This window comes from Stigmatopora argus, chromosome 6, assembly GCF_051989625.1.
Source record: "Stigmatopora argus isolate UIUO_Sarg chromosome 6, RoL_Sarg_1.0, whole genome shotgun sequence".
NCBI lineage: Eukaryota > Metazoa > Chordata > Actinopteri > Syngnathiformes > Syngnathidae > Stigmatopora > Stigmatopora argus.
The window spans coordinates 4,367,140-4,392,473 of NC_135392.1; the positions used below are offsets into that span (position 1 = coordinate 4,367,140).

At 41.3% G+C, this 25,334-nt stretch overlaps 3 protein-coding genes across 4 annotated transcripts; 2 read left to right on the plus strand and 1 right to left on the minus strand.

The window, feature by feature from the left end:
• Nucleotides 1-994: 994 nt before the first annotated feature.
• On the minus strand, nucleotides 995-6,865 carry aurka (aurora kinase A). Of its 2 annotated transcripts, none has more exons than XM_077603822.1 (9): nucleotides 6,585-6,865; nucleotides 6,318-6,383; nucleotides 4,660-5,083; nucleotides 4,541-4,580; nucleotides 4,269-4,466; nucleotides 2,947-3,085; nucleotides 2,731-2,879; nucleotides 2,477-2,651; nucleotides 995-1,466 (listed from the first exon to the last, which is right to left on the minus strand). In XM_077603822.1, exons 2-9 carry the CDS (start codon nucleotides 6,378-6,380, stop codon nucleotides 1,284-1,286), a joined length of 1,371 nt encoding a protein of 456 aa, XP_077459948.1. In that variant the 5' UTR covers nucleotides 6,381-6,383; nucleotides 6,585-6,865; the 3' UTR covers nucleotides 995-1,283. The 2 variants fall into 2 exon arrangements, with proteins under 2 accessions (XP_077459948.1, XP_077459947.1); XM_077603821.1 differs by having other exon boundaries at nucleotides 4,269-4,469.
• Nucleotides 6,866-7,602: 737 nt separating this feature from the next.
• On the plus strand, nucleotides 7,603-11,841 carry wdr82 (WD repeat domain 82). The gene is made up of 9 exons (XM_077603424.1): nucleotides 7,603-8,015; nucleotides 8,622-8,719; nucleotides 8,993-9,059; nucleotides 9,147-9,246; nucleotides 10,322-10,438; nucleotides 10,503-10,658; nucleotides 10,759-10,828; nucleotides 11,438-11,580; nucleotides 11,670-11,841. Exons 1-9 carry the CDS (start codon nucleotides 7,855-7,857, stop codon nucleotides 11,697-11,699), a joined length of 942 nt encoding a protein of 313 aa, XP_077459550.1. The 5' UTR covers nucleotides 7,603-7,854; the 3' UTR covers nucleotides 11,700-11,841.
• Nucleotides 11,842-13,048: 1,207 nt separating this feature from the next.
• Nucleotides 13,049-24,456, plus strand: twf2 (twinfilin actin binding protein 2). The gene is made up of 8 exons (XM_077603425.1): nucleotides 13,049-13,320; nucleotides 16,178-16,356; nucleotides 16,944-17,039; nucleotides 17,723-17,827; nucleotides 19,801-19,926; nucleotides 20,000-20,150; nucleotides 21,825-21,946; nucleotides 23,094-24,456. The coding sequence occupies exons 1-8, from the start codon at nucleotides 13,224-13,226 to the stop codon at nucleotides 23,259-23,261; spliced, it is 1,044 nt and encodes a 347-aa protein (XP_077459551.1). The 5' UTR covers nucleotides 13,049-13,223; the 3' UTR covers nucleotides 23,262-24,456.
• Nucleotides 24,457-25,334: the final 878 nt, after the last annotated feature.

Consider the following 25,334-nt stretch of genomic DNA (forward strand, 5'->3'; position numbering starts at 1 on the left):
ATTGGATCCTTACCTTACAGCCCTACAAAATAAGGCCTCAAAGCAGCCTTATTTTTTCCAGAGTCGTAGCCTATTTAGTCTGTAAAAGTAACGAGATTGGACCTTAAAAAACTATGCATTGAATGTACGATATTTAGAGAGCACACAAACGCAACACAACGCAACATCGAAGGAGATAGTTCAAGAAAAATAGAAAGGAATTGGATAAATTAGCATATTTTCTTTCTCTAGCTAGAATTGGCAGCTCTAAAAATGCAAAGACTCCCTGCTTTTCATCACATTCCAAAAACGTGGCCTGTTATTAACGTCAATGGATGCGTTCGATGTACGGGAAAAAAAATAAGGAAAAAAAAACACGAGGAAAACGAAAGACGTGCAAACGGACATTTTTCATTCTGTGCAATCCAAATGGGGTCCTGTGGAAATGTTCTTTCAAAAAAAAAGATGAAAAAATAAGCGTACGTGTAGTGTTTATTATTGTGGTTTCAAAACTGATGGAATGTATATCGCAAAGTCGTCATCATATATCGTGGAAATTAATATTAAATGAATACAAGATGAAAAGACGTGAAATTCTATTGTAAACAAAAAAAATCATGTGTGGTCTTATGTAACACTAAAACGGTCAGAACATGTATTTTTTTCTCAGTAATAAAGGACTGAAAACGACGTGCAAAGTGTTTTTTTAACGGCGATTGGCGTCCATGTCATTAATTTACGCTACCAGCCCGAATAGAATGGGCTTCTATCGCTTTAAATATCAGCCAAATTAAACAATTATTTAACTCTGTTGCTTATTTTAGTCATCCAAAACGAAAATGAACAGATTTTTGCTCCAAGCATTTTAAGTCCTTCTGCTCTTACCTTGTTCATGCACGCACTGTTGATTGTAGTATCTAAACCTCCAAAACCTGGTGGAAAAAGAGAAAAAAGCATTCATAAATGGCACAAATAAAATGACAAACATGTTTTTAATAAAACCATAAACGTACCGTTTGTATTTAAACACTTTTATTCGAGCTTTAAACGCAAACACGGAGATAAACGAGTCACATTACTAGCCGTGCAATGGCGCCCCCCTGCTGCTTACATACAAAACAGCACATCCAGCAAAAGTTCAAAAAGATACTGAGGGGAAAGTGCAGGCACATTTTTATATTAATTCAAGTAAGAAGAATGATAAAAGCTAACAATTCTTACTTATTAGAAGAAAAAAAACTGAAATATTTACAAGTGGACCAGAAAGTCGCCTATAAGGAAAGGTTAGCGTGAATTGATTAGCATCAATAGTTGGGTTCTTCTGCGGGACGGGCGATGGACTTCTTGGTGGAGTTTTGGACCACCCATGGGTGGGCGATGACCCCCCGTATGGGCAGCCGGTGGGCCGGGTTGTGCTTTAGAAGGAGGGAAATCAAGTTTTTGGCTGGTGCGCTGACGTTGGAATGGGAGGGGTACGAGTATTCCACCTGCCGAGAGAAAACCACAAAGATTTTCAACATGCCTTCAAAATACTTGGACAATACATTTAGCACTTTTGGCTATTAGATGGGAAAACATTTTAAAAAATCGTTCAAGGCGGAGTTAGAGCGTCAGGTCTCGCAGTTCTGGGGTCGAGGGTTCGATTCCCAGGACGGCCCTCACTGTGTGGCGTTACCATGTTCTCCCCAGGCTTGCGTAGGTTTTCCCAAGGTACTCCAGTTTAATCCCACAACCTAAAAACAGGCTAACTAGTTGAACACTCTAAAGTGGCTCTAGCCATGACTGGTTGTCCTTTGTGCCCTGCGATTGGCTGGCCACCGATTCAGGGTGTAGTTAGCTGGGATAGGCTCCAGCACCCCCTGTAGAAGTTTCCCCAAACTTACTATACAATACATACATTTATTTTCCGAGCCATTTACCCTCACGAGCCTCCAAGGGGTGCTGGAACCTATCACGGACAACTACGGGCAGTGGGCGGGCTCACCCAATCAGTCAGCCAATCACAGGGAAAACTGAGACAAACAATGAATCAGAACAATTTGGATCAATCAACCAACCTTGTGTTTTTGGGATGTGCGAGGAAGGCGGATAACCAGGAGAAAAACCACACTCAAGCACAGAAAGCACATGGTAACGGTGCTCGGACGATTCGCCGAAAGACGTTTCGCCGACGTACGTCATGCCCTTGTTATTCCTAAATGAATGTTATCTGTAATGGGCCGTATATGGCCCGCGGGCCGAGATTGAAAAACATGTACACACGGTCCGGGGGCGGGGCGGGCGCTTCGGCGAAACGTCCGTTCCGTGAACTGTCCACCGGCCAAACGTCCGTCGGCGAAACGTCTTTCGCTGAATCGTCCGGTCACGCATGCTAACTCCACGTGTGACTCCATATTGTGAAAATTGACGAGTCAAATTTTGTGAAATTTTTGGTACTGGTCTAGGTTCAGAGACAAAAGCCTCCCCTTTCTATCCTATCATATCCTCCTTGCCTTACCCTGGCTATCCTGCGATACGTGTCGTCGTGAGATTTGGTTTCAAATGGCGGTTTCCCGAGCAGGAACTCGTAGCAAAGCACGCCGAGGCTCCAGAGGTCCACCTTGTCGTCGTGGGTCTTCCCTTCGATCATTTCGGGGGGCAAATAGTCCAGCGTTCCGCACAACGTCGACCTCCTGTTCCAGGGAAGCTAAGTCAACAAGAGATGTTCCTTCTCCTTCGCCCTCGCGCAAAGAAGAAACGAGGAAAGGTCACCTGGACGAGGGGGTGTGAACGGACCAACCGAAATCGCCAATCTTCAACTCCCCATTGGCGCCCAGCAGGAGATTTTCAGGCTTGATATCCCTGTGGATGACTTGCCTGGAGTGGCAGTAGTCCAAGGCGTCGGCCAGCTCCATGATGTACTAACGCCACACGGCAGTCACAGACGGCTCGGCGTCGGCGCCGAGGTCTCGGGTGAGGACTACTTACCGTGGCGCTGCGTTCCTCGGAGAAAAAGCGGCAGCGCTGCAGCTCCCCAAAGAGCTCGCCCTTGGGTGCGTACTCCAGGATGAGGTAGACGCGGGAGGCGTCGTGGAAATAGCCGTACAGACGCAGAATGTTGGGGTGCCTGGAAAGGAATGGTGCTACAGTCAACCCAAAAAAGAATCCTATTTCGTAGTGGGTAAAGATTTGGTGAGCCTTTTTTGCGAGTGGCACAAAAAATATGATGAGAATGAACCCGTGTTGTTGAAAAAGAAATGAGTCCGCGACTTAACTTTCAAAATAATGTTTTGACAACGTGCAAAATGCTTAACTTAGTATTTGGAACGTGACGTTGCGTTTCGAAATGAATCGTCAAGGTCAATTAAAATGGCCAAAAACGTTGCTTGATTTGATTGTATTTTTTTTGTAGTTTTGATACAAAGTGTATTTTAGTAGTTTGGTAAAGAGTTAAGAGTCGTGCTTTTTTTTTTTTAATCTGAATTTTGACATGAAATAGAATGTTTACAGCAAAAAACTCTGAATAAAGTCATGTTGACTACCGTCTACTATTTTGGGTATCTTAGCTAAAGACTTAAAGTTGTTTCAAAAACATGACCACAAAATAAAACTGTTGTGTGCCAGATTCAGCCCAGCAGCTTTGATTTTAGCATCATTACATTTTAAGAGTTAGAAAATGTGTTTTATTGGTGTGGTGTATTTTTAAATTACTATTTGCATACCTGTCAACTTATACATTTCCCCGTTTTTGATTACTTCAAATTGTGTACGTTGTATAACAACTTTTGTATGGGATTTGTTTTTAAGTACATTTTTTTGTAAAACCAATGTGATTTTACCCATTTCGGCTCTAATCCGGATTGTTTCGGTCACTGGTAGCAGACGAAAACGTCATTGTCAACTGAAATATTGTCATGCTTTGAGCATGATATGCGCACGCGTGTCAGTCACGTTCGCTCTTTTCACTATATGAATATAGCGCGTCAACAAGCAATGTACCCAGACAGTCAAGCTGTCAGCGACATATACAGAATTTTGAATTTAGTGCATACTGATTAGGCACCAAGTTCACTTGGAATAATTTTTTTGTAAATATGTACCACGTTGCATTTCTTATTTTATAAATCGCTTAATAAGGGGAATTGCAATCATAAATAAAGGGGAGCAATTGACCAAGGTCGACAGGCATGCATTTGTAATCTTACTACATCACTTTAGCGGGCATTATATCTTAAATTGGAAGAAAATCTGGGATTTAATCAAAATATCGAGCAGAAAAACATCAATTAAAAACAGTGGTTTGACTTTACCTGAGATGAGACTGGATCTCCACTTCTCTCCTCAGCTGGTGTTCCACACCTGCCTGTTCTAGTTGCTTTTTGAAGAGCACCTTCAGGGCCAGGATGAACTTGGTCTGGCGCTCCCTGGCCAGGTAGACGTTGCCAAATTTTCCTTTACCTAGCCCCCGGCCAATTTCAAAGCTATCCAGGCTCCAGCGCTTCCTGTTGCTGCTGGCCAGACGCAAACAAATGTCAATAAGCCACGAGGAATACGAACGTGACGAAAACGTGGAAGGACATACTTTAGCGAGCCCCCGGCTGCTTCTTTCTTGGCCGGATTGTCTGAGGAAAATAAAAGCAGATGTTTTGGCAATAAACCCCACACAAGAACAAAAAATAATAATATATCACACAAGCATACTCTCGGGTTTCGCGGGTCCCGTCACGGGTTTTGCGGGTCCCGCCACGGGTTTCGCGGGTCCCGCCACGGGTTTCGCGGGTCCCGCCACGGGTTTCGCGGGTCCCGCCACGGGTTTCGCGGGTCCCGCCACGGGTTTCGCGGGTCCCGCCACGGGTTTCGCGGGCGCGGTCGTTGCCACAGCAGGTTTTGTCAATTTGGGCTCATTGGTTGTAGGTCGGGTTCGTTCGCCGGCGGGTTTGCCGTCGGCGGTTGCCGGTTTGACATTCTGATCCGCTCCTTGGGCAGATTTAGTGGCGTTCCACAGCTGAGGCACAGACTTGACGTTTTTTAACGGCGGCACCTGGCGCTGAGGCCCGTTGGTCACCGACAGAACGCGAGGGCGCTGTTGGGACACGGGGATACGCTTCGGTCCGTCTTCATAGAGCTGAAAGGGAAGGAAAGAAATTAAATTTACACTCACATGGTACTCGGTCGTTTGGTCGCCCGGAAGGTTATTGATAATTACCATTTAAATTGTTGCTCAAATTCCCTAAATACAAACTGTGAATGATTATTTAGTCATACTTAATGCCCTATTAATTATTAGGCTAAAGAAAAGCTCCACATTTCCCATACTTTTGTGTTTTGTTGGAGAACTTGTTAAGACCCTGACTGACGTAGCTTCTTAAAGGGACAGCGCATGTACATACAAACTCTTATACACTCACACGTCGGCTCAGTGAAACTGCTCATGGCCATTGTTGGCTTTTATTGATGCGTAGACCGTGTTGTTTTACCTTGTTTAGTCGCCGATCTTTTGGTCGCCCGTTGAATTTAAACTTGACTCCAGGGGTGGCCAACTCCAGTCCTTGAGAGTCTGTTTTGCATGTCTCCCTCCACCAACACACCGGAATCAAATAATCAGTATCAAGCTTCTGGACAGCTTGCTAACGAGTGGATCATTTGATTCAGGTGTGCTAGGAGTAAGCTATGGAAAACAGAGTGGATTGGGGCTCTCGAGGACTGGAGTTTTTACTTTTTACTTCATTGGCACGGCTTTGAATTGGACATTAAGCGCCGTCAATTATTTTTTTCTTTCTTTTACTTAAATGGCACAACACACATACTTGAGTTATTGATATGTCCACTAGTGCAGTATTTCCCAACCATTGCAAGAAGTCATACAATGTAATATTCAGAGAGAGAAATTAATATGAACATAACGAGATTAAAATTGAACTATTACAAGGTTAAAATCAAAATATGACCAACGTTAAATTATAGACTTTACTATTGCAAGATTCAAATTATGAAACTGTCCTTTTGTTTGGTTTTTAGGGCATCAACTTTTGGCGACGTAAAGTCTGTGTGAGGACTTTTTTGCGTAATATTAGGAGACATATATTTGGAGAAAAATCATAAAATTATGCGATTAAATACATGACATTACTTATTTTTGCATCACTCGAACCGTAAATTGTTGAGGGTCCGCAAACAAACTTTTGGTGACATTAGGTCAGTGTGGAAAAATTACATTTTGGAGGTTTGTGTGATTGCTGCCGATAAAACTTTGACGAGCATGACTAGTGTTAATATAGGCGACATAGTTTTAAATCAAAAGTTTTTCAATGCAAAAAGTGTGTCGCAGCTTAAAATTTCAAATAAAGCACACGACTTACCTTCCCTTCAGATCTCCGACTTTTCAACTCATTTAACATTTTGACCCTGGCAGTGGTCTCCATAGTCTGACAAGGAAAAAAAAATAATGGTAAAAATCACAATATATAGATATATTTTGTTTGCTGACGGTGTCCCCATAGCAGAAAGTTCGACTTGAAGCTCGTAGCTAGCTAGCATAAGCTAAAGACATGTACGAACAACGAGGTTCATAAAACCAATTTGTATTTGTTTATTGTTTGGGGAAATTAACCAAAATGGAAATGTACCTGGATGTGTTATATTACACGGCGACGAAGAGGAACCACCCCAGACAAAGCTCGATGGTCGGCAGCGTTAACTTCGGTCTAGTTTATATAATTGCAGACAAAATGAAGAATAAGTATGGTGGTTCAGAAATCCAGATGCATTTAGCTTATTTTTCGATGGCTATCGGACTCCTGCACAATTAACGCTAAGGAAATTCACAATGGCGGATGTACAAAAATGACGCCTGAACGCAAGTATAGGCTCCGTTCAATTCAAACGTCCCTCGCTTGCTAACCTTTAAGCTAACGACGCTCTTCCATTGGTTAAGACAATGCACTGGTGGATCGCTCATTGGCTGACAACGGCCAAGAATGCAACGTCATAGAAAATGGCGTTGGACGGAAAAAAAAGATGTCCGAAATATAAGGTTAGGTGTTTTCAGGTAGGGTCGGCGGCATATTTAACTGACGACCATTTTACGTCAGACAATGAATGGGATCTGTTGTAGAGGACATAGTGGGTTTTTTTCATCAAATTGCTGAATTTTTGACAGGTTTACAACAGTTTGGTTAATAACGCGGCACTAAATCAAGTTGAATGATGACAAAACATTTTAAATTATGCATTTAAGATACTGAATCCCTAATGTGTCGTGTATAAAATCACAATGTATAAAAATAATTTCAAAAAATAAAAACATTGAACATTCTATAGCAATTTCAAAACAAGTAATTCCTATTTATGATGTCAGTAAGGAAAATAGTGACGTGGAATCTATAAAATGATTCAATATTAGAACAATTCATATAGATTTTCGTTTAAGAATTAGTGACGTTTCATGTTTTTGTATCGCGAGATTTTCACGCCATCTTAAACCTAATAAGAAAGCGAACAAGATGCATGTGTTAAAAATGGCAAACCCACATTAAAAGCTTATAATAAATCTCATTAATGGACACTTATCTACGCATGCCACATAATAATATAGCATCTATGAATATGGTCATCAAATTATTACGGAAACATTGAGTATCGCGAGATTCCAAACGTTCCATCTCTCGCGCCGGCGGCCGCGCATGCGCGTAGCTACATGGTTGCATCAAGGAATGCCCGCGCTGAAAGAAATCATATCAGTTTATAATTCCTTTATAAAAGCCATTATATAGCTTTTACAGACATCGTAGTATATTTTATAAACGCGGTGTAGGAAAAAGAAGTTTTAAAGTATAGAAAGGGGATTGTGGTAGCCGTCCTCGGGGCAGAGAGCGAGAGAGAGAGAGGGGGGCCGCCATGAAGCTGACTGACAATGTGCTGCGGAGCTTCAGGGTGGCGAAGGTTTTTCGGGAGAACACGGACAAAATCAACTGCTTTGATTTCAGTTCCAATGGCGAGTCGATCATATCGAGCAGCGACGACGATTCGCTCGTCTTGTACGATTGCCAGGAGGGCAAGTAAGTCAGACGCGGTGCTTATTTCTTTTCCCTCCCCCATCACCACTCTTGTTGTCCTGTTAGCTGACATGCTAACATCAGTTAGCGGCCACAAGTTGGGATTGCAAAAAAATGAAAGTCATCAACCGTCATTGCCGGTGATAAACGTCTAATTTATTTCAAATCAGTTGACTAGAATGGCGCGATCGTGTTTCAATGGGATTGACGGCAATAGACGTCCAATCCATTTGCGCTGGAAAAAGCCGTTTATTTTTTGCTGGTCCAAATGGATCGGACGTCAAATATCAAAGTTGATTTATGAAATGATGTTTAAGCGGCTTTAATGTAAAAAAAAAAAGAGTCAATTTTAACAACGATTCTGTCACCGTCAACAGCTGCCAATGCGTTAAAAACAAAACAAAATTCCAATGACCGTTGCCAAGACACAAAAAAACATATTTCTGTTTAAAAATTGCACCCAAGGCTTCCGAATGGAGATGTCACAAAGACAATCTCCTTTCCGATCGTATCCTGAATATTAAATGCATTAAATTCTGTTCTAAGTGACCTAAAAAAATGTACATTTCACTTGATTAATATTCCTTCCTCTCTCAATTATGATTCCAGACCCAAGAGGACCCTATACAGTAAAAAATACGGCGTGGATTTGATCAGGTACACACACGCGGCCAACACGGTGGTCTACAGTTCCAACAAAATAGATGGTATGTGGATGTCAAGCTTTGTCGGACTTTGTCGTATTCTTTTTTGCTTTTTTTAAACCCGTACAGGTGCTTTCCACGCTATTGCTCGCCCTGAGCTGAGGTAGTTGTTTGTACAGTTTTTGGGTTTGTGATTGTGTCCCACACTGGAGCTAACTGTACAAATGACTGCCTTGCTCATGTCTGAGCCCACTTCTCCCCCGGGGTAGCGTTAAATTTTGTCTTAGATTAATAACGTGTCGTGGTTTTCATGGTTTGTTTTATGTCGCCCCTAAGACACAATCAGATATTTGTCCCTACACGACAATAAATATATACGCTACTTTCCTGGACACAGTAAAAGGTAGGTGTGGGTTGTCTTGTGGTTATTGTTTTTTTTTTTTTTTTGGAGGGGGGGGCAGAGTGAATTAATGACATTTGACTGTTGTAGAGTGACGTCGCTCTCCATGTCTCCTGTGGATGACACTTTCATTTCGGGATCACTGGATAAGACGATAAGACTGTGGGATCTGCGTTCGCCCAATTGTCAGGTAGTCGTGGTTCAACGGGGGAAGTGTGTTTGGGAGGGGGGGGATGTTTGCCTTTGAGTTGATTTTTGTCTGGGGGGGGCTGGCAGGGAATGGCAAAATGTACCATCGACAAATGCGTGACCGGACGTTTCGTCGAAAGACGTTTGGTCCCCGGACGTTTGGTCGACCGGACGTTTTGGTAGAACGGACGTTTGGTCGCTGGGTTTGCTCGCTGTTAAATTATGACAGCGAGTTTACTGTTGATATTTTAATATTAGATATTTAGATAATAAACTCTCATGATTACAATTTTGAGGGCTGGTTTCAACAGTAACAACCCGGCGACCAAACGTCCGGTCGACCAAACGTCCGGGGACCAAACGTCTTTCGACGAAACGTCCTTCGACGAAACGTCCGAGTACCGACAAATGGGTTGGAAATTTTTTTTCCCTGTCAATGTTCAATTCAACGTGAAATTTTGTTATTTATTAGTGTCACGAAAGAACAATGGCTAGCAATGGTTTGAAATGATTGTAATAATGTCATTTGATACAACTGGATTATTTGTGATTGAATTCTAAGATGAAAAAAAAATGGTATTCCTAGGTTGCCAGATTTGATCAAATTGGATCTTGGCCAAAATGAATTGAATCATCATACTGGTCAACAAGGAAAAAATGTTGCATTGGGATAAACACGTTTTTTAGCAAATTTTACTTGGTCGGGGAAAAATGATTGCAAAGTGATATTTCTAAAATAGTGGCTATAAGGTTTCTGGCATATAACCCACAAACAACAATATTTAATAGACCGATTCGTTAAAAAATATTAATTTAAGAATAGCAAAAATGCAGATTGCATGAAAACTAAAGAATACCAAATAGTTTTTTAAAGATACATTTTTGTATTGAGCATTAGGGCCAAAATACCACCTGTATTTTTCTACCCAAAATTAGAACTTGTTACAATGAGTACAACTATAGAACATCTCATTGTGTTATTTGTGGCGATAAGTGTTATTTGTTATTTGGGGCGATAAATACATTTGACGGGACCAAGGAAACGTCACCTTACGATGTTGTCCCGTCGCACGCAGGGTCTCATGCACCTCCAGGGGAAGCCGGTGTGCTCCTTCGATCCCGAGGGGCTCATCTTCGCCGCCGGCATCAATTCGGAAATGGTCAAGCTCTACGACCTGCGTTCCTTCGACAAGGTGAGCGTTAGCGCGCGACCGCTTGGCGCCAATCCTCACCCCACTCCCCTCGGGTGGTCCGCAGGGTCCCTTCGCCACCTTCAAGCTGCAGTACGACAGGACGTGCGAGTGGACGGGACTCAAGTTCAGCAACGACGGCAAACTCATCCTCCTGTCCACCAATGGCTGCGCGCTCCGCGTATTGGACGCCTTTAAGGGAGCCGTGCTGCATTCGTTCGGGGTGAGACGTTAGGGACAGCCCCTGGAAAAGAGATTGGAGGCCCCGCGGGTTTAAGGGAATGCACACTTACCTGCCATTTTTTTGTTTTTGGGGGCCATAGGGATACAACAACAACAAAGGTGTGACGCTGGAAGCCTCGTTCACGCCGGACTCGCAGTTCGTCGTCATCGGTAAGTGGCAGAGATCTTACAAACGAACCAATCAGAGCTTAATAACGATCTCTATGGTAAGGCGCCATGTTTGTACATACCGCCTTGGCCCGAATACAAGACGACCCCCATTTTTTTCAAAACAAGTTTGGAAAAAAATACTTTTTGAACACCACGTTCAATTTTTATACAAAAAAAAATGACAAGACATCTGAAACAAATGAGTATAGCGATATATTGAATATTTATTTTGTCTCATTTAAATCATGCAAAAACGATCAAATCTCAATATCTGAACATTTAAATATGTCAACAAAAGTGAAATCACATTTGTAAATAAATGCCTAATGGTTTTTTTAAATGTAAATGACCCAATCTACTGTGATAAAACACCATTAACCATCAGCATTCGTGTTAAAGATATCTGGCGCCAACTAGTGTTGCGAATAGGTACAATCTCTATACCCCAATTTTAAGACGACCAAAAGACACTTTTTCAGTCTTATTTCACTGCAAAAAATATCGTCTTATATTTGGATCAATACGGTATATACATATTTATTTTATTTTCACTGCGTATTTATGTACTTACGCTTGACAAAATCCGGTAACGGCGAATTTGCGTATCAGGGTCCGAGGACGGCAAGATCCACGTGTGGAACGCCGAGAGCGGCATGAAGGTGGCCGTGCTGGACGGCAAGCACACGGGGCCAATCACGTGCCTCCAATTCAACCCCAAATTCATGACCTTCGCCAGCGCCTGTTCCAATATGGTGAGTCCCGTCCCGTCACGTGGGAGCCCTGTTTTTTGAAAACAAACATTCCTAATGGCCTCCATTTTTTTGCTTGCATGTTATTTCAGGCGTTCTGGCTGCCCACCATTGATGATTGAAGTGGCGGCCAGCAGGGGGCGACACAATTTCTTCTGTGTTTGCGAGGCAATAAATTGTAAATAGGTGGTATGCGAAAGTGGAGTGTGTCTATTTGGTGTTTTATATATTTTTTTAAATTACGCATTAAAATGTTAAAAATGACTTCTTTGTGTGTGTGGACTACTTTTTTTATTAACTCGTCTGCCATTGACAACGATAGATGTTCAATGCATTTGAACGATTGGTCATTTGAATTAATTGGATGTTCGGCGCCATCAATGGGAATGTATTCATTTGTGAACTCACTTAAAATGAGAAAAATGGATTAAAAATACAATACATAAAGTTTTTTTAAATGAGGCAAAATATAGTGACTTGTTTTTTTTAAAGGTTAAAGGCCAATTGCAATTTAAACATTAAAAACGTACATATTGACATCTATCTGAATTTTTTTTTTTTTTAAAACATAAAAGAAAATGAGAAATCTTACTTACCAATCAAGATGCATTGGATGTCTCCCACCATCAATGGCAGTCACAGAGTTAAACAAATTTCCTTTAAGGGTTTTACAAACAAAATCGAGGGGTTAAACTTCTGGAAAACCAAGACAAACTACATGCACATGAAAAAAAATGACAAATGATGCTTGAATAGAATTTATCTATTAAAAAAAAAAAAAAAAAATATATTAATGGTCTATATCAGGGGTCGGGAACCTTTTTGAATGAGAGAGCCATAAACAATTCATATTTTCAAACGTTATTCCGTGAGAGCCATACTCAAAATTTAAAAGGAAAAAATACACTAAAATGTGTGCTATTTCTAGTAATGTCACCACTTTTAAAGTACAAACTGAGATCTTTTGACAACATTGTCGCGCTGTTGCTAATCAACGATAATCAATGGGAGTATGCATGCATGCAGAAGAATCTAATGGAAAAAAACGTGTAAAGCCGCACTACAAGTAGTGTCGGCGCCACAATGATCACATAACGCTCCTACTGATGCATTCAGGACTGAGCTCTCAACAGCGGTTACCATATTTTACTTCACATTTTAGCGGAGAGCCGTATGCACCTATCATAAGAGCCACATATGGCTCCCGAGCCATAGGTTCCCAACCCTTGGTCTATATGAATATTTAAAAAAAATCCCTGACATTAAATCCACCCAACCAAGTTTGAGATTTGCCTATTCGTCACCTCCATTTGTGGGTGTCTCCCTTTTATTGATCTATTTTTTTTTCCCAGGTCAGCACCATGACTGGACTGTCATTGGGAGCTAAATTTGGTGGTCCGTCAGGGTGGGGGATCAGATTCCCAGTCTGCATGCGCACCATAGATACCCTGCCAGTTAGTATCTTGCAACCCCCAGAAGCTTCCCCGACACCCGCACAGCTCTCCAAAACGGCACCATTTTCAATTTGACGCCGTTCATCTGTACATTTTGGATATATATACACTTTTTTTTAACGTTCTCAGTGGGAATTGTTTTTTTGGGGGGGCGTTTTTGTTTTGGGAGGACGACCGGCTGCTCCAGCCGCCATGTTTCTGGCCTTAGTGGTGACGCCAGAGCTGAGAGACTTTCTGGCCTGGGCCAGAGGGGGAGCGGTGCGCCTCATTAAAGTGCGCATACAGGACGGTGAGTGACCAGTGGCTTGGCTACGGGGTTCAATCTTGGAATTTTTGCCTGAATTTGAACCAAAACTGCGGGTTTAAGAGTCTCAAAAGTCTCATTTTGAGGATAAAATGTTAAAATGGTCCATTTGTGGACTTTATGTATGGAGTTGGTGTTTGGGATTCATTCATTTTCCATACTGCTTATCCTCACAAGAGTCGCAGGGGGTGCTGGAGCCTCTCCCGGCTAACTACGGACACCCTGAATCGGTGGGCAGCCATTTGCATAGCACATCGAGACGGAAAAACAATAAAATCAGTGTCCAACCAGCTAGCCTAGCCTAGCATGTTTATGGGATGTGTTGGGAAACCGGAGTACCTGGAAAACAAACCACGCAAGCACAGGGAGAGCATGCAAACTCACCTGGGATTGAACCCTCGACCCCAGAACTGTGAGGCCAACATGGAGTTTAATGTATTATTAGAAAAGATAAGTATGACTTTGGGTAGTAAGAGTAAATTTCGCTTTCAAATTTGAACCTAACTTAGTAAGCATGTCTTCACATTGCATTGTGTTTCTGGTTATAGAAAATATTATAAAATATTGTAAGGAATAACAATTTAAAAAAAATGGTAGTATAATAATTACTAGCATGTATATGTTTAAAAGATGACTAATATCATCCTGACCAACAGGAAAAAAATGTTGTCCAATCACATTTATTTTGAAATTCCCCAAACTAGTAATTGAAATACTGCAAAAGAAATTTGGTATTATTGGAAAGCTATGAATGTCCTCTATAGAAAACAAAATTAATAAAGTTAATGCGATTGGATGCACTGGGTGGGAGATATTTAGGTTTACAAATGTCCTCTACAGAGGACAAATTTCAACTACTGGTAGTCAAGAGGATACAAAGGGTTAAAGGTCTATTTTTTTGTCAACTTTTCAACAACTGTCCCTGAAAGGCTTTAAGTAGCTATTTTGGATCCATTTTTAGGCCCAGTGACATATTTTGTGAATTTTCCAGAAAGAAAAAGGGTCATTTGTCAAATTTAAACATAAATATATTTTTTTAAACATTTTTTATGGGTGCAGCCTAGGCAAAAATCCTCAATTTGTCCTTACATAACGCAAAAGAAACATCTGGTGTTTACTTAAAAGCGAATCCGAATATTTTATTATTATTATGAAAAAAAACAAGGCTCAAAAATGACATAAGAAAACAAATTTCCAAAAGCGGAGTTTGTTTTCTGGAAAAATAAAAATAAACAAATTATGCAATGTGTCCCGTCTCATGTCGACGTGATCCGACCGACTTCTAGGAAATAAAGCTAACGTGAAAAGATACAGCGGCAGGAAAGGAAAATAAGATTTGGAAGCAGCTGCCGTCTGCTGAAGGCTGCAAGGAATCGAGGTTAACGAGGCCACCAGTTGTGTACTTTTAAATCTCGTGTCACACACACACACAAATACACAAACACACACACACACTGAGCACGCATGACTCTTGTTTGTTCCTAGCCGACCGACGCTTTCGACACTGGCGCCGTCATTGGTGCTTTAGCTGTTTTGTTTGTGTGGAGTCACCGAGCAAAAAATAGCAACAGACTGGAAAGATCGTCAACTACGATTAGGGCTGGCACGAGCCTTGACGACAATTAATTACTTGGATCGTACGTATATCCTGTTGGTTACTGATTGGTCATTGGATTCTCAGCTTTGCATTTTAAGTGTGTATGAGAACCACTAACATACCTGTCAACCTCTGCCGATAACTGCCCTTATAAATGATTATGATTCCCCTTACAAACCCCCCAAAAAACCTTACAAACACCGTACGAGTCGTACCCCCCAAAAAACCTTACAAACACCGTACGAGTCGTACGGTGTTTGTAAGGTTTTTTGGGGGTTTGTAAGGGGAATCATAATCATTTATAAGGGCAGTTATCGGCAGAGGTTGACAGGTATGCACTAAACTATTACTGCTATTCGGATACAAGTGTTTCCTTTGTTGACATTTTTAACAAAGTACGATCAAATACATTAAAAAGACAATATTTTAAAATACTTCAAAATAAATTTAAAAATCATGCGGAGAATATTTCTTTTTTTTAAATATATTAAACATGAATAGTGGGCCGGCGGGCGAGTGGTTACCGCGTCGGCCCAGCAGTCCTGGGGTCGAGGGTTCGATCCCAAGTCGGTCCTCACTGTGTGCTGTTCGCACGTGCTCCCCGGGTTTGCATGGGTTTTCTTTGGGTACTCCAATTCCCCCCCACATCTTAAAAAATGTGCAAGCTAGGCTAATTGTACGCTAACGTGTCCCTAGCTATGAGTGATTGGTTGTTTGCCTCAGTGTGCCCTGCGATTGGCTGGCCTCCAATTGAGGGTGTCACCCCCCTGGTGGCAGTAGTTAACTGGGATAGGCTCCGGCACCCCCACAACCCTTGTGAGGATAGGTTGCACACAAAAAAAATGATTAAATGAAATAAAAGTAAATAAATACATTGAATAGTTACTCTTAAAAAGCCCCAAAATGACTATTTGGACCATTTTAAGGTCAACAATGTCTTTACCGAACACTGAATCAACTATCAAAATAGCTTGATCATTAATTGATTAGTCAATTCCCTGAGTCATTCCTAATGTTGTGTATGTGGGAGTACTCACTGGAAAAATTGCAGACCGGGAATGGGTTGCCCCGTAGAATTGCAGCTGTTTGTCGGCAGACTCCAACATCCTGTAAGAAAAAGCATTTTTTGGTTCTTTTCAAAAAGGCCGGCAGCAACAACAAAAAAAAAAACAGTTACATGAGCCGATTTTGCCGGTGCACTACGGTCACGTCATCCCGTTGACGTCCCCCCGCTGTGACTTTCAGAGCAGCTGGTTCTGGGAGCCCACAGGGAACCAGGGCAGAGCTGGGACAGGGACTATGACCGCTTCCTGCTTCCTCTGCTGGACCCTCAAGAGCCATGTTACGTGCTGTACCGCTTGGACTCCCGGAACGCGCTGGGTTTTGAGTGGCTCTTCCTTTCCTGGTCGCCGGATCAGTCACCCGTATGTTGCGCCGCTCGCTTTGCCCTTCAAAATAGCCCATTTGGCTGGTTTCGCTGCGGAGGGGAGAACGGGGTTGGTTGTCATACAAGTGGGTTTGGCGTCAGCATCGAAGTTGATCACAAGTGCGCCAACTTTTCTTATATTAAATGTGCAGTGTCATCATACCTGTACATACGTATGGATTATTTTTTTGTCCGTTCTCATTTTAAATCAATGCAAGTCCTCCAAAATATTGACTATGAAAAAAATAACGGTGGTTTATCCGGTACACAGTTGCGTTAAAATGATTCAACACCCACTCCCGTATAGTTTTGGAAGAAGCATGACCTCTAAAAAAAGAAAATCTCATTCTCATCATCAACTACGGATTTAATGCAATTATGAGAAATGAGAATAAATGTCATTTTGGCTCTAACCATTTCATGCACCAATGACAGCCAATCGTTTTATACTGGGAGGGTCAGATGCACTTTCATGGCCAGTCTCTTTTGTAATTTTTTTTTTTTTAGAATGATCCATTGAGCTATTGCTTTCATACTTGTCAGTAAAGTTGTAAATCTGAATCCCTTTTGGTATACTGGTTCCAGGTCAAAGACAAGATGGTGTACGCTGCCACACGTGCTACCGTGAAGAAAGAGTTTGGTGGTGGCCACGTCAAGTATGAGATGTTTGGCACAACGGAGGTGAGGAGTGCTAATAGAGTAGTAGTAGATTTAGTAGTAGTAGTAGTAGTTTTAGTAGTAGTAGTTTTAGTAGTAGTAGTTTTAGTAGTAGTAGTTTTAGTAGTAGTAGTTTTAGTAGTAGTAGTTTTAGTAGTAGCAGTAGTAGGAGTAGTTTTAGTAGTAGTACTATTAGTAGTAGTGTAGTAGTTGTAGTTTTAGTAGTAGTAGTACTATTAGTAGTAGTGTAGTAGTTGTAGTTTTAGTAGTAGTAGTACTATTAGTAGTAGTGTAGTAGTTGTAGTTTTAGTAGTAGTAGTACTATTAGTAGTAGTGTAGTAGTTGTAGTTTTAGTAGTAGTACTATTAGTAGTAGTGTAGTAGTTGTAGTTTTAGTAGTAGTAGTATTATTAGTAGTAGTGTAGTTGTAGTTTTAGTAGTAGTAGTACTATTAGTAGTAGTTGTAGTTTTAGTAGTAGTAGTACTTTTAGTAGTAGTGTAGTAGCAGAAGTAGTTTTAGTAGTAGTAGTACTAGTGGTAGTAGTTTTAGTAGTACTAGTTTTAGTAGTACTAGTAGTACTAGTTTTAGTAGTACTAGTAGTAGCAGTTTTAGTAGTAGTAGTAGCAGTTTTAGTAGTAGTAGTAGTAGCAGTTTTAGTAGTAGTACTAGTAGTAGTAGTAGTAGTAGTGATCATTATTTCACCACAGGAAGATGTCTGCTTGTCAGGCTATCAGCATCACGTGTCATCGTTTTGCGGTCCCGCCCCCCTCACGCAAGCGGAGCAAGAACTACAGAGGATCAAGCTCACCGAGGTCAGAGGTCAAAATCGGCTCGCTAAGTATTCGCCCCCTTCGTTTTTGCTTGCATTTTGGCATTCTACGTTTGGAATCAATTGAGGTTCAATTCTGAAATACTTTTGTGGGCATGTATGCATCAAAAGAAAGAAAATATACTAATTTAATCTATTTTATGTGGGACAAAGTGTGGAACAAGGTCAAAGTGGGTGGGTGTGGGGGGGGGGGGGTTGTTTACCTTTGTGAGGCGCTTGATTGGATTGATTTGTTTGCTAACCCATGACTGTGATTCTTTTCACATGGCCAAGTCAAACAGGTACACATCCTTCATTCATGACTTTTCTGAACCGCTTATCCTCACAAGGGCCGCGGGGGGTGCTGGAGGCTTCACCGGTGGCCAGCCAATCACAGGGCACAACCTGTAAAGTACCCTAAAATGACACAAAATGGAGTCACTGCCTGCCATTGACAACAATAGAGGTCCAACTCAACTGAAACTGGCTGTGGATGCTCATCTTTAAGTGCTATCAAATTCCCTTTTGATGGCCAAAAATACATTGGTCCAGTCCACATGAGATTTAGTGTGTTGGACACCCTTGTCCTCTGTTCACCTTGAAAGAGTTACGAGTGGCAGGAAAAGTTTTCATTTGAATTGTCAAAATGGCCGACGCGGCACACGGCCCGTTAAGACATCACGACAGCTCTTTCGGCAACCGACATGCGTCAGTGATGTCGACGGATAATCCCTCTATATAAAAGACGTTGACATCATATCTTAAAGGAATTTTTAAGAGTTAGCTCTCGACCGCTAAACTGCAGGACCGCACTGACGCCCGTGTGTGCCAGGTGAGTTACCTTCTTAATCCATTTTCTTTGAGTTCAACAGCACAAATAATTGGCTACTGGACACAACTAGGACTTGATCGACCCTCAGGGGGGGGCTCCCTCAAATGAGGGTGTCCCGTGGTAATGGCCAAAACACCCGATGATCTTGAGGTACACTCTGAAGTCCAGAAAATACGTTTTGTGTGTCCGAATAGCTGCTCGTTATCGATGAATAGTGAAAAATTTTGTCGCCGTGATAATTAGACCTACAAGAAAGTCGAAGGTCCAGTTGGTGAAAAATTTAGTTGATTTTTGCCCATAAAAAGGAAACTTAATGGCATGGAAAGATGAGCATCAATTGGACATCTATTGTTGGCAATGGTGGACATTGAGTCCATTTTGTGTCATTTTATGGTACTTACGGGTCATTTTATGTAAATTTAGGATCATTTCCTATTGATGTAGATGGGAATTACCTTGCTAGTTCCTGTGTGTTGCTTTTTCCTCATTTTTGACCATTTCCCAAGTTATTTTGAGGCATTTTAAGTTTTGCCTGCAGGGGGCGACAGAACGAACATTATTGTAGATTTTTCCTGTGTCTGTATTCTCACTCTTTTGCTACCGTGACAGTGAAATTTCCCCAATACGGGATGAATAAAGTTATCTAATCCAATCAGAAAATGCAGAACTCATAAAATTCAAGTTCTAAGTGCCCGTACCCCCCAAAAAATCCAAGTATTTAATTCTGTTTATACAGTATGAATGAGCTACAAAGTCAGGCACAGCACCTTTGCGGGTCTGGTCGTATGTTTGAACCCACTGCTTTAAAGGAAGTGCTACTATTTCTATCAGAGGAATGCCAAAGACACAATAACTTTCCATAACCACTTAAAAAAACAGCTCCCATTTTCAATAACAGACAAAACAAAGAACAATGTCAATTGAAACGTCGCACGCTGAAATTGTCCTCATCTAAAAGACGTGACTTGGCTCCATAAAGACGGGCAAACATCAAAGTAGATTGGCATCAAGTGACGACCATTCAAAGAAAGCGGCGAGTTCTGGGAAAGTCTTTGAGATCCTAATCACCTCCTGAATAAGACAACTAAAAAAGCCCAAAACTCAATTCTGTCTGTTCTTACAGCCACGTTTGCCTCCCCCTGCAGGTGACATCGGAGAACAGCGTGGATAGTAAGCACCAAACCCTTCAAGGCCTGGCTTTCCCAATGCAGGAGACGGCCAGACAAGCACTCCGGCAGTTCGCGCAGAAAAAGATTAACTATTTACAGCTGGTCAGCGCCTCCCCTCTCATCCCCTTTCAATGAGCCCGAAATTCCAAGCCAACCTTGACCTTTACTTTGCCAGAGATTGGACGTGGAGAGGGAGACCATCGAGCTGGTTCATTCGGAACCCACGGACACGCGGGACTTGCCTTGCCGGGTTCCCAAAGACACGCCCAGATATCACTTCTTCCTCTACAAACACTTGCACGAAGGCGACTACCTCGAGTCCATCGGTAGGATGCCATTTTCTATTTCTGCGGAATGTGTCACGGCGGGCTTTTGAACTTGACATCCGGGCGAGACGTTAAGCCGGGCGAGATGGGATGTCTAAAATAAGAGCGCTAATTTGATTTGGGAGAAAAAGTTTTAGCTATCGACCGCAAAGAACGCACTAATTGAGTTAGTTGGCGTCCCTCATCTGGTCTCAGCTCACCCCGATGAAGTGGACCGGTGAGGGGTTGACTTTTAACTGGGTGTTTTGGCGTCCTATCACATGGAAAATTGTTCAGAAATGGGAAAGATCGGGTTTTTTGTACCAAGGGTGACAAATTTTGGGTGGTCGAATTTTAGGACCCACGTCATGTATCCTTAAAATTACAAATCCCAGAATGCCTTGCTGTTATGGCACGTCAATCCACCTGTCCTGCATTTTTATTTTTATTTGTAAGGGGGGGCTTGTGGGGTTCAAGGTGACGGGTTATGCAAACAAACGCAAAAAATGAAAAAGCATTTTGATTATTCGAAACGGTACTCGGACGTTTCGTCGAAAGACGTTTGGTGGAACGGACGTTTGGTAGAACGGACGTTTGGTAGAACGGCCGTTTGGTATAACGGCCGTTTGGTAGAACAGACGTTTGGTCGCCGGGTTGTTACTGTTGAAACCAGCTCTCAGAATTATAATCATGAGAAAGAGAGAGTGAGTTTAATATCTAAATATCTAATATCAAAACATCAACAGTAAACTCTCTGTCATAATTTGACAGCGAGCGAACCTGGCGACCAAACGTTCGTTCTACCAAACGTCCGTTCAACCAAACGTCCGGTCGACCAAACGTCCGGTCGACCAAATGTCCGGTGGACCAAACGTCCGTTCTACCAAACGTCCGTTCGACCAAACGTCCGGTCGACCAAACGTCCGTTCGACCAAACGTCTTTCGACAAAACGTCCGGTCACGATTCGAAACCAATCAAAAGGATCCTTAAAACAAGAAACTATTATGTGTTATAACTAAAGTTTTTTTCCTTTTTTGTAGCTGTTGGTGAGTTTTATGATATATATTTTTTTAAATCCTGCCTTTGAGAAATGACTAAAACTAATAATTTGGAGGAAAATCAAAGCTGTTCTTTTATATGTAAATGAATTATTAGCCTGTTAAATTCAAATTTAGAGATGATGATAAAGTAAAGAGTATACAGCTCATTTAAAAACTAAATGATATTAAAGTTGATTTTTTTAAAATAAGTATCAATGTCGGGCCAAAACTTGGTCAAGTTTGAAATTTTGAGCTTAGGATGGGCTCCAGCACCCCCAACTTCCATGAGGACAGGCACTAAAGACTATCTAAACGGCTGTCTTGCTGATCAAATTGACATTTTTTTAATGTTAAAAACAAATAAAAAAATATGGCCTTGTATAGTTATCCCATAATAGTAGTTCATACATTTATTTTGATTGGGTTTGCATGGTTAATTAAGTTTATTGAGCCTGAATCGGGGCATAAAATGAGTAACTTGTTCCTTTCATTTTGGGGAATTTCCAATTTTTTTTATTGCGGAGGAAGTCTGCATGCTCAAACTTGACCGTTATTTCAACGCCGCGTTCGTTAATTCATTGCCGGCATCCGATTGGACGAGGGCGCGTGGAGGCCATACCTGACGTTTGATTGGCTGTCTTCTTTTCTTGGTAGTGTTCATTTACTCCATGCCTGGATACAGCTGCAGCGTTAAGGAGAGGATGCTCTACTCCAGTTGCAAAAGTCGACTTCTGGAAGAGGCGGAGAGAGATTGCCAATTACAGGTGGTCAAAAAGGTAAACGTTACTTTTTAACCAATCAATACAGCGCTTCCCGGTGCTCTTTTTTTTATTTCTGAGGTGTTTCCCAACCTTTTTTGAGCTCCCACAGCACTTTTTGCATTGAAAAAAATCCCAAGGCACACCACTAGGTGAAAATCTTCTCATTGAAAACGATGTTAACTATATTAACATTCTAAAGTTGTTCTCATCAAAGTTTTATGAACAGGAATGAAATAAACCCAACAAATGATTGGAGGTATTGCTCCATTTCATATGGAATTAAATGCTTTTATAGTCATTATACAAGTATAATGAGATTTAAAGCTTTCACCACGAGGTACACAAATAACAACAACAAACAGACAAAAAACAGACTAACTACAAACAGATAACTAATCAATAAATAGTCAACATTGAAAAAGTGATTACATAAGCCACAGGTGTCAAAGTGGCGGCCCAGGGCCAAATCTGGCCCGCCGCATCATTTTGTGCGGCCCAGGAAAGTAAATCATGAGTGCCGACTTTCTCTTTTAGGATCAAATTAAAATGAAGAGTATAGATTTATATTAAATTTCCTGATTTTCCCCCTTTTAAATCAATAATTGTATTTTTTTAATCCATTTTTTCTGTGTTTTTAGTTCAAAAATCATTTTGTAAAATCTAAAAATATATTTTAAAAAAGCTAAAATATACATTGTTTTAGATGTATAAAAAAACTGAATATTCAGGGCTTTTAATCCAGTTCTTTTAATCAATGTATTAAAAAAATATATAAATATTATATCTAAAATGGTCCGGCCCACATGAAATGGCGTTGAAGTTAAAGCGGCCCGCGAACCAACCCGAGTTTGAAATCTTGACATAAGCAATCACATATGTTCATTCTGCCGTCAAAATGGCGTCCGCAATGGCAACCAATGCGTTAACGAGGCACCTTAAAATGCCCCAAAACAGAAAGTCACCTGGAAATGCAAAAGAAAAATCCCCAGTAAGCAACAATCGAACAAGAAGCATCCGGAAAAGTCCCTCAAAATCAAAAGAAAATCATCAAAAATTGACCAAAAGTGACCCGTGACTCCCCTAAAATGCTGCAAAATAACCTCATTAGCCTCCTAAAAGAAGCCATGGTGGCCAAAACGTGACAAATGTTCTCTCGTTCCAGCTGGAAATCGACGACGGAGACGATCTGACGGAGGACTTCCTGTACGAGGAAGTCCATCCCAAGCAACACGCCTTCAAGCAGGCCTTCGCCAAGCCGAGTGGGCCGGCGGGCAAGCGGGGACACAAACGCCTCATTAAGGGCCCGGACGAAGTCGTACAGGACGGCTAGAAGTTTCTACGAGGTGTTTCTCCATTACCGCCACCTCGTAAAAAAAAAAAAACAAAAAAAAAACACCCACACCTCGACAGGCCCGCGATTAAGCTTTGCTCATAAATTGGCTGCTCTCTCCCTGTACAAAGTTCCGAATAATATCCATGTGTTTACAAATAGAGAAAGCTTGTCGTGCAGGGGTCGGGAACCTTTTGGATGGAAAGATCCATAAATAATTCATATTTTTTTAAATGTTAATCCTTGGGAGCCATGCTCTGAATTTTAAAGAAAAGTCAACATACATGAAAATGTGCCCTTTTTAGTCACATGACCACTTTTAAAGTACAAAAAGACTCAATTCTTTTGACAACATAGTTACGTTGTTGCTAATCAATGAGTATCAATGAGAATATCCATGCAAAATTATGATTATAAGTTATAGTTGAGTTAGAAATTATAGTGTCAATGGCATAATAGCGACGTAAAGCTCTTATTCCTGCGCTTTCTCACTAGTAGTTTCCATCGTTTACCTCACATGTTAGCGGATAGCCATATTTACCCATCAAAAGAGCCACATGTGGCTCTCCAGCCATAGGTTCCCGACCCCTGTTGTAGTGGGTTTGATGTGAAATGGGAACACTGCGCAGTCCAAAATGGATTTTGATACGTTCGCGCTGCCATTGCGCCGATACCAAGGCTATCAGAAGTTAGCGATATGGCTAAAAAATGCTAGCGGCGGTATTAGCGATGTCATGCAGTCACCACCAAACCAGTAGAGTATCATTTCAAACTTTACTGGTTTGGTAAGCAGACAGTATAAGCCAGTATTTCGATTTTAGTTCCTTTTTTACACCCGTTTTTTCGTCGTAAACAGTCCGAGTTGATCTGATAGTCGGGAGTTCAGATAAAGGATGAGGACGGTAGGCTTTTGTCTTCAGGTGAGTTATTGGATAAGCTAATGGCGCTAAAAGGAATTAATTTGAAAAGTAAAGGGCGTATCAGCGTGCTAATTGTACGGTATCGGACGTGGATCAGAATTGCTACCCTTGTTAATGATTGCAATTCCCCTTATTAAGCGATAATAATAAAAAAACATGGCACATATTTATTCACATAGGGCGCACTTGAAAGTCTAAAATTTTCTCCAAAGTGGACGGGGTGCCCAATCAGTAGGCACTAAATTCAAGATTATGTAGATGCCGCTTGACCGTCAGGGTACATTGCTTGCTAACGCGCTATATTTTTATAGTGAAAAGGCAGTGAAAGGGGAATGCGCAAATCATGCTTAAAGCATAGCAACATTAGCAGTCGACTAGTTTCGACCGTTTTCGTCTACTACGGTTTTACGAAAAACATACAAATATTTTTTTCCCGAATAAAAGTTGTTATACGTGGTAGACAATTTGAAATGATACAAAAAAACGCATAAAATACGAGACAAATGTATACATTGACAGGTATGTATAATAGAAAGTAAATAAGTTCAAAGATACACGGAAAGCAAACTTTTCAGCAGTTTTCCATTCAAATGCTAAAAATCATTTTTAATCGCCTAACATTAAGATATCTTAATGAACGATCTGGATCAGCAAGGCAAGCCAATGCGTGTCATAAATCTGATGGCCAACTAGTAGAGTGACAGCCCTAATATCGAAAACGCATAAATTGTGGCATCCTTTATTCAATTTTCTTGACTTTCTTTAACAAAGTCAAACATTTGATACAATTTCATCATTGTTTATCCAAGCAGTGTTCCCGAATGCATATTCTTAAACCCACTGTTATCATTCTGAACAAAAGTGTACAGTGGTACCTCTAAATACGAGCTTAATTCGTTCCGGGACTGAGCTCGTATGTCGATCTTCTCGTAACTCGAGCGAACGTTTCCCATTGAAATGAACTAAAAACAAATTTGTTCCAACCCTCTGAAAAAACACCCAAAACAGGATAAACAGGATTAACAAAGTAACTCATAACTAGTGGTTTAATAGTAATAAAATGTGTTTAATAGAACTAAAATTAGACGGATTTCGCGGAGGCGAGAGAGTCGCACAGAGAGGGCGGGGGGGGGGGTTCGGGGGGACTTTCCAC